Here is a 9,034-nt window from a genome sequence, read left to right as displayed (position 1 = left end):
CAGGAATGTTGGAAAATGAAAAACCACAGCCTGTTTCCAGTCATTCGATCGGCTCAGGGATGGAATGAATGAAGCCCCATCTAGCAGCGAGGATAGGAATTGTGTTGGCTGCCGAAGCCTCTCGCATTCCTCTGCGGCAATGGTTGATGACTGACAGATGAAACGAAATGGTACTGGAGAGTGTTGCTGGAATGAAAGATGACAGAAAAATCCGGAGTACCCGAAGAAAAACCTTTCGAATCTCCGCTTTGTCCAGCACAAATATCACATTGAGTGACCGGGATTTGAACCACAGAACTCAGTGGTGAGACGCCGGCGCGCTGCCGCCTGAGCCACGGAGGTTTAGGAATGTTGGACACAGCACAAATTTACAGTCCCCGAGCTAGGGTAATTATTCGTTTAAGATTAAAATCATTATACCGGTCGAGAATCGAACCTGGAGCCCAGTGAACCGAAGACCAAGGCACTGACCACGTAGCTATGGAGGTGGACTTGACAGTAAGTTAGTACATCTGTCCAGGTGCGAACGGGGCGGCCGTGTTTACTTTTGTGTTTCCGTTCCGCACGGTGTTCGTCTCAGCCAGCGATGCGTCACGGGAACAGCGCTTTCCACTCGCTACAGATAAGACTGTATAAGCGATAAAACCTTTACGTGACGTTTCTGCTGTAAGAGTCAGTTTAAAGAAATTAGTGACATTTTGCAGTTCATGTGTGATGTGATCAATTAAGAACTATGGCCTTGAAAACAGAATGCCTCAAATATTTAGTTTTAGGATTCAGCACTTTATTGCTCGTGAGTATTATTAAGTATAGTTACGTTTAATTCCTAGAAGTTACTTTTAAGATTACGATTTATTCCATTCAAAGTTTCTCAATATAGTATGTATAGGTATTTCATTGCTGGTCACTAACTCTATTCCGAACTTTGAATACGGTAGGTGATTTCTTTTTATTGAATACCATGCCAGTGCTATAAAGTTTAATCAACGAGTGAATTCGTACACACAATTGACTGTTTAAGGACACACGCCTTCAGTCGGCATAGGCGGGTAGCTTATCAATGGAGCATTTCCTACGATAGTATAAACATCACTTCCGTATTAACTGATTCATCACCATTGTCTGAAATGTGTTAATTTCTTGGAGGGCTGTCATTTCCCGTTCATGTCTAATAAATTATTATTTAAAATATTTTATTGTCGCTCAACGACTTTCAGTCAGGTCCTTAATATTTCTCATAGGTGGACCCACGGGATGTCTTGGCGCCCTCCAAAGAACCAATGAAACCCTCTTCTGTCGACTGTAAGAATTCCTTCACAATTTGTCTAAATTGAAACTAAATATTCTATTTATATCTTCTTCTAAATTACCACCTTAGTAGAGATAGAGAACCGGGCGAGTTGGCCGTGCGCGCAGAGGCGCGCGGCTGTGAGCTTGCATCCGGGAGATAGTAGGTTCGAATCCCACTATCGGCAGCCCTGAAGATGGTTTTCCGTGGTTTCCCATTTTCACACCAGGCAAATGCTGGGGCTGTACCTTAATTAAGGCCACGGCCGCTTCCTTCCAACTCCTAGGCCTTTCCTATCCCATCGTCGCCATAAGACCTATCTGTGTCGGTGCGACGTAAAGCCCCTAGCAAAAAAAAAAAAGAGGTAGAGAAGAATACAAGTATCAGGGTACTTTCGGAAGAACTCTGCTTTCCTCCCGCTGCTTTCCCCACTTCACGAAACTTAGTATTTTCGCTTCGCATCATAAAGCAATTGTCCGCCTCTGTGGAGTAGTGGTTAGTGTGATTAGCTGCCACCCCTGGAGGCCCGGGTTCGATTCCCGAATCTGCCACGAAATTTGAAAAAGTGGTACGAGTGCTGGAACGGAATCCACTCAGCCTCGGGAGGTCAACTGAATAGAGGTGAGTTCGATTCCCACCTCAGCCATCCTGGAAGTGGTTTTCCGTGGTTTCCCACTTCTCCTCCAGGCAAATGCCGGGATGGTACCTAACTTAAGGCCACGGCCGCTTTCTTCCCTCTTCCTTGTCTATCCGTTCCAATCTTCCCATCCCCCACCAAGGCCCCTGTTCAGCATAGCAGGTGAGGCCGCCTGGGCGAGGTACTGGTCATCCTTCCCAGTTGTATCCTCTGACACAATGTCATACTCTCCAGGACACTGCCCTTGAGGCGGTAGAGGTGGGATCCCTCGCTGAGTCTGAGGGAAAAACCAACCCTGGAGGGTAAGCAGATTAAGAAGAAGAAGAAGAAGAAGAAGAGGAAGCTTTGAAAGACGCCCCTTCCACGTCGTGGGTGTGAATTTATTAGCTGTTAACAATTAAGATGCCAGATACCATACCACCTAGACTACATTTACGAAATAATAAACATACGCCTCAACCCAGGATCGACCCCTCGACCTCCTGCTGGCTAACCCAGAACTCTATCCACTGCACCAACTGCACAGCACGGCTATTAGGTGCTGACAGATATAGTTACCCTACATGTGGTTACAGTGTTGCCAGACTGCCACTCTTCAACGTCCTTTTTCTGCCTGATATACTCGCTGGACGAACTTTTGTTAGAGACTTTTTTTATTACTGGCATGTGAGGAGTCGCGCTGCGACGCCCGAGTGCGCGAATTTCGGTTCATCCTGTATATCATATTAAAGAGGAACCCAAACGGTTTTGTTTTCAGTGTTTGATTTTACAGTGTCTCGATAGCGGTACCACGTATAACTCGGTATATGTCTACACCGTAATCAAAGTCTTGTCCCTTCCTACTGAAACAGATGATGATGATGATTCTTGTTGTTTAAAGGGGCCTAACATCTAGATCATCGGCCCCTGATGGTACGAAATTACACTGACTGACAGTGACAATGCAACACCAAGGAGGAGTGGTTCGAAAGGGATGAAAGTTGGGGAAAAAACAGAGACGGCACGGACGAATAATTGATGTTTATTTCAAACCGATATGCAGGTTACACAATGCGCACGGCATCGACTCAGTAGGATGTAGGACCACCGCGAGCGGCGATGCACGCAGAAACACGTCGAGGTACAGAGTCAATAAGAGTGCGGATGGTGTCCTGAGGGATGGTTCTCCATTCTCTGTCAACCATTTGCCACAGTTGGTCGTCCGTACGAGGCTGGGGCAAAGTTTGCAAACGGCGTCCAATGAGATCCCACACGTGTTCGATTGGTGAGAGATCCGGAGAGTACGCTGGCCACGGAAGCATCTGTACACCTCGTAGAGCCTGTTGGGAGATGCGAGCAGTGTGTGTGGGCGGGCATTATCCTGCTGAAACAGAGCATTGGGCAGCCCCTGAAGGTACGGGAGTGCCACCGGCCGCAGCACATGCTGCACGTAGCGGTGGGCATTTAACGTGCCTTGAATACGCACTAGAGGTGACGTGGAATCATACGCAATAGCGCCCCAAACCATGATGCCGCGTTGTCTAGCGGTAGGGCGCTCCACAGTTACTGCCGGATTTGACCTTTCTCCACGCCGACGCCACACTCGTCTGCGGTGACTATCACTGACAGAACAGAAGCGTGACTCATCGGAGAACACGACGTTCCGCCATTCCCTCATCCAAGTCGCTCTAGCCCGGCACCATGCCAGGCGTGCACGTCTATGCTGTGGAGTCAATGGTAGTCTTCTGAGCGGACGCCGGGAGTGCAGGCCTCCTTCAACCAATCGGCGGGAAATTGTTCTGGTCGATATTGGAACAGCCAGGGTGTCTTGCACATGCTGAAGAATGGCGGTTGACGTGGCGTGCGGGGCTGCCACCGCTTGGCGGCGGATGCGCCGATCCTCGCGTGCTGACGTCACTCGGGCTGCGCCTGGACCCCTCGCACGTGCCACATGTCCCTGCGCCAACCATCTTCGCCACAGGCGCTGCACCATGGACACATCCCTATGGGTATCGGCTGCGATTTGACGAAGCGACCAACCTGCCCTTCTCAGCCCGATCACCATACCCTTCGTAAAGTCGTCTGTCTGCTGGAAATGCCTCCGTTGACGGCGGCCTGGCATTCTTAGCTATACACGTGTCCTGTGGCACACGACAACACGTTCTACAATGACTGTCGGCTGAGAAATCACGGTACGAAGTGGGCCATTCGCCAACGCCGTGTCCCATTTATCGTTCACTACGTGCGCAGCACAGCGGCGCATTTCACATCATGAGCATACCTCAGTGACGTCAGTCTACCCTGCAATTGGCATAAAGTTCTGACCACTCCTTCTTGGTGTTGCATTTGCTCTGTCAGTCAGTGTAAATGACAAATTAAAAGTTCAAATTCATCCACTGACCAAAATAAAATAAAAATGTCACGAAGAATGAATGGATGGATATGAATTTAAAACAGTCGGTGGATCCTACCCAAAAACTATCACAAAAATAGTATTACTGACCAAAGGACCACTTCTAAAGTACAATCTTGAATCGAGGATGCGTGTTGTCTAAAGAGGTCCATAATACAGGTCAACGGCCACTCATGATGGTACTGATCGTTAATAAAGTAGAACCAAGGTATTTGTCATGTTGCGGTACTAATCAAAAGTAGCGTAGACTCAAGGTGTTCCACACTTGATGGTACTACTCACACGTATTGTACGTCGTACAGGTAAACCAGACCTATGGTGTTTCTCACATAATGTCGCCACACATAGGCAACGCAAACCGATGGTGTTCCTCATATAGTGGGTAATAATCACAGGCAACGCAGACCCACGGTGCCGCTCATATAGTGACACTAATCACAGACCCGTGGTGTTTCTTACAATGGTACTAATCACGGGTACTGGAAACCCACAGTGAACCACTCTCTGCTGCTACTAATCACAAAACTATTGTGTACCCAATATAGTGGTAGGCCTACTACCCGCAAGTAAAGGCAACCCATGGTGTTCCTCGCGTGATGGTACTAATTAAAAGTAGTTTCATGATAATAATACAATCATCCCTTGGTCGCCCCTTTTAGTCGCTTCTCACGACAGGCAGGGGATACCGTGGGTGTATTCTTCGTCTGCACCCACACCCACAGGGGTTAGACAGAGAGAGAAAAAGAAGAAAAATAAGGGATCCGTCACTTCGAAAAATGACGTAACGGACGAAGAAAGGCAAGGGCCACGAAGGGCGTGAAAGGAAAGCTCCCTAGGCCTCGAATGCTCTAATACCGTCGGGTTCGGAAAAGAAAAAGAGTTGACCAAGCGAAGTCGGAGAGGATAGATGAAAGTGAGGAGCCTGGGACTAGTAAGTGGAATCAATGCCAGGACTCAGGTATGGGCCCCGTGGTCGCCATCTCACGCTTCCAAGTTGAGAGCCCCTTGGGCCCATTTTAGTTGCCTCTTACGGCAGGCAGGGGATACCGTGGGCGTATTCCTCATCTGCGTCTCCCACCCACAGGGGGTCTACTGAAACAGGAAATTGCCGAAATCTTCTTGCATTTGTGGAAACAACCATTGTTCTATGAACTTTTTTTCGGACTTCTTATGAATGCCTCTCTCACACGGCCAACGGTCTCTTCACTCACTGCAGAACAGCCATTTCTTTCCTTAGGTCACACTGGGGTAGCCCGTGGGTGTTAGAATCCCCCGTCCCGTGGAATTTTTACTTAAATGAAATGAACAGAAACTGACAATAAACTCAATAAATATTCACAGAGACATAATTGTAAAATCAACAGATCTGCTGATCAATTTTCTAAGAAAGCCTCGAAAATTGTATTTTAGATTGTAAACTGAACATACCATTCGCTGTCAAACTGTCGACCTTGATCATATTGTTCTTGTTCTGTATTTTAATGTAAGATTTTGTCCTGTTTTGTAAATTTGGATGGCAGGCGTAAACAGCCATCCTGATTGGTGCTTCTTTACCGTATTTAGTCCTGAACTTCCGCTGCGCATTTATACCACTCTTATTTTTGGGGAATTCCATCCAACACACAGGAAGCGCGCTCCTCGCCAGATGTCGCCATCTTTACAAAATGCCAACTGCAGTGAATGTGGGAACTATGAGCATTACCTATAACATTCAAACAAAAGTTTTGAGTTCCTCTTTATTAAGATATGCATACGAAAGGTGTATCATTTGTAGTTTTTGTGTAATAAATGTGTTCCCAGATTTTACTGACTCCTTGTATTTGTGGCCCGAGGTGACAATCACCATTTAATGAAGTCCTCTATCTCCGCTTGTGTCTTTCTACACCACTGACACCACAGTTTTTAAAATTCGTCACTGTGAAGAAGTTGGCTTTTACACGGTATACTTGTGTACGACATTGGAAGTGATAGAGAGAAATTTATTACATTTAAAAATAAGTAAGGGCCGGCCCCGTGGTATAGGGGTAGCGTGCCTGCCTCTTACACGGAGGCCCCGGGTTCGATTCGCGGCCAGGTCAGGGATTTTTACCTGGATCTGAGGGCTGGTTCGAGGTCCACTCAGCCTACGTGATCAGAATTGAATCAATCAGTCAATACTGATCTGCATTTAGAGCAGTCGCCCAGATGGCAGATTCCCTATCTGTTGTTTTCCTAGCATTTTCTTAAATGACATTGGAAATTTATTGAACATCCCCCTTGGTAAGTTATTCCAATCTCTAACTCCCCTTCCTATACGCGAATATTTGCCCCAATTTGTCCGCTTATATTCCAACTTTATCTTCATATTGTGATCTTTCCTACTTTTAAAGACGCAACTCAAACTTATTCGTCTACTAATGTCATTCCACGCCATCTTTCCGCTGACAGCTCCGAACATACCACTTAGTCGAGCAGCTCGTCTTCTTTCTCCCAAGTCTTCCCAGCCCAAACTTTGCAACATTTTTGTAACGCTACTCTTTTGTCGGAAATCACCCAGAACAAATCGAGCCGCTTTTCTTTGGATTTTTCCAGTTCTTGAATCAAGTAATCCTAGTGAGGGTCCCATACACTGGAACCATACTCCAGTTGGGGTTTTACCAGAGACTTATATGCCCTTTCCTTTACATCCTTACTACAACCCCTAAACACCCTCATAACCATGTGCAGAGATCTGTATCCTTTATTCACAATATAATTTATGTGATTACCTAAATGAAGATGGTTCCCTATATTAACACCCAGATACATACAATGATCACTTGTTATTTGTGTGCGATGTGTCAGTGAAATGTATCAGGTGGGATATTTACAAACCAAAACTCTAAATTACGACGATTGATCGCTTGCAGAGGAATTACAGCGGGTAAAATAAGTATTCATACACTGCACGGCTTGTCACATATCTTTAATCAAAACACAAATACTTGATGCCTTAGTGCATGAATTATATTTCTTAATGAAGTGTGAAGAACCACCAATGGATAGAAATTATGCAGCCTTTACAACAACCATACTCTAGTTGGGGTTTTACCAGAGACTTATATGCCCTCTCCTTTACATCCTTGCTACAACCCCCAAACACCCTCATAACCATGTGCAGAGATCTGTATCCTTTATTTACAATCCCATTTATGTGATTACCCCAATGAATATTTTTCCTTATATTAACACCCACATACTTACAATGATCCCCAAAAGGAACTTTCACCCCATCAAGGCACTAATTAAAACTCAGAGGAATTTTCCTATTTGTGAAACTCACAACCTGACTTTTAACCCCGTTTATCATCATACCATTGTCTTACTGTCCATCTCACAACGTTATCGAGGCCATTTTGCAGTTGCTCACAATCTTGTGACTTATTTATTACTCTATAGAGAATAACATCATCCGCAAAAAGCCTTACCTCTGATTCCACTCCTTTAATAAAATTATTTACACTGACTGACAGAGCAAATGCAACACCAAGAAGGAGTGGTCAGAACTTTATGCCAATTGCAGGGTAGACTGACGTCACTGAGGTATGCTCATGATGTGAAATGCGCCGCTGTGCTGCGCACGTAGCGAACGATAAATGGGACACGGCGTTGGCGAATGGCCCACTTCGTACCATGATTTCTCAGCCGACAGTCATTGTAGAACGTGTTGTCGTGTGCCACAGGACACGTGTATAGCTAAGAATGCCAGGCCGCCGTCAACGGAGGCATTTCCAGCAGACAGACGACTTTACGAGGGGTATGGTGATCGGGCTGAGAAGGGCAGGTTGGTCGCTTCGTCAAATCGCAGCCGATACCCATAGGGATGTGTCCACGGTGCAGCGCCTGTGGCGAAGATGGTTGGCGCAGGGACATGTGGCACGTGCGAGGGGTCCAGGCGCAGCCCGAGTGACGTCAGCACGCGAGGATCGGCGCAGCCCCGCACGCCACGTCAACCGCCATTCTTCAGCATGTGCAAGACACCCTGGCTGTTCCAATATCGACCAGAACAATTTCCCGTCGATTGGTTGAAGGAGGCCTGCACTCCCGGCTTCCGCTCAGAAGACTACCATTGACTCCACAGCATAGACGTGCACGCCTGGCATGGTGCCGGGCTAGAGCGACTTGGATGAGGGAATGGCGGAACGTCGTGTTCTCCGATGAGTCACGCTTCTGTTCTGTCAGTGATAGTCACCGCAGACGAGTGTGGCTTCGGCGTGGAGAAAGGTCAAATCCGGCAGTAACTGTGGAGCCCCCTACCGCTAGACAACGCGGCATCATGGTTTGGGGCGCTATTGCGTATGATTCCACGTCACCTCTAGTGCGTATTCAAGGCACGTTAAATGCCCACCGCTACCTGCAGCATGTGCTGCGGCCGGAGGCACTCCCGTACCTTCAGGGGCTGCCCAATGCTCTGTTTCAGCAGGATAATGCCCGCCCACACACTGCTCGCATCTCCCAACAGGCTCTACGAGGTGTACAGATGCTTCCGTGGCCAGCGTACTCTCCGGATCTCTCACCAATCGAACACGTGTGGGATCTCATTGGACGCCGTTTGCAAACTTTGCCCCAGCCTCGTACGGACGACCAACTGTGGCAAATGGTTGACAGAGAATGGAGAACCATCTCTCAGGACACCATCCGCACTCTTATTGACTCTGTACCTCGACGTGTTTCTGCGTGCATCGCCGCTCGCGGTGGT

General features: G+C 47.3%; 1 protein-coding gene across 1 annotated transcript in view; it reads left to right on the top strand.

Annotated features, from left to right (window-relative positions):
- Positions 1-644: 644 nt before the first annotated feature.
- Positions 645-9,034, top strand: part of LOC136863083 (23 kDa integral membrane protein) — a 57,672-nt gene continuing 49,282 nt past the window's right edge. The window contains exon 1 of the mRNA XM_068225854.1: positions 645-793. Coding sequence (XP_068081955.1) covers positions 734-793 — 60 coding nt within the window. The 5' untranslated portion in view covers positions 645-733. The remainder of the gene's footprint in view (positions 794-9,034) is intronic.

Source organism: Anabrus simplex, chromosome 2 (genome assembly GCF_040414725.1).
Source record: "Anabrus simplex isolate iqAnaSimp1 chromosome 2, ASM4041472v1, whole genome shotgun sequence".
NCBI lineage: Eukaryota > Metazoa > Arthropoda > Insecta > Orthoptera > Tettigoniidae > Anabrus > Anabrus simplex.
The sequence above is the reverse complement of the archived record's forward strand: the minus strand, read 5'-3'. Positions and strand labels throughout refer to the sequence as shown.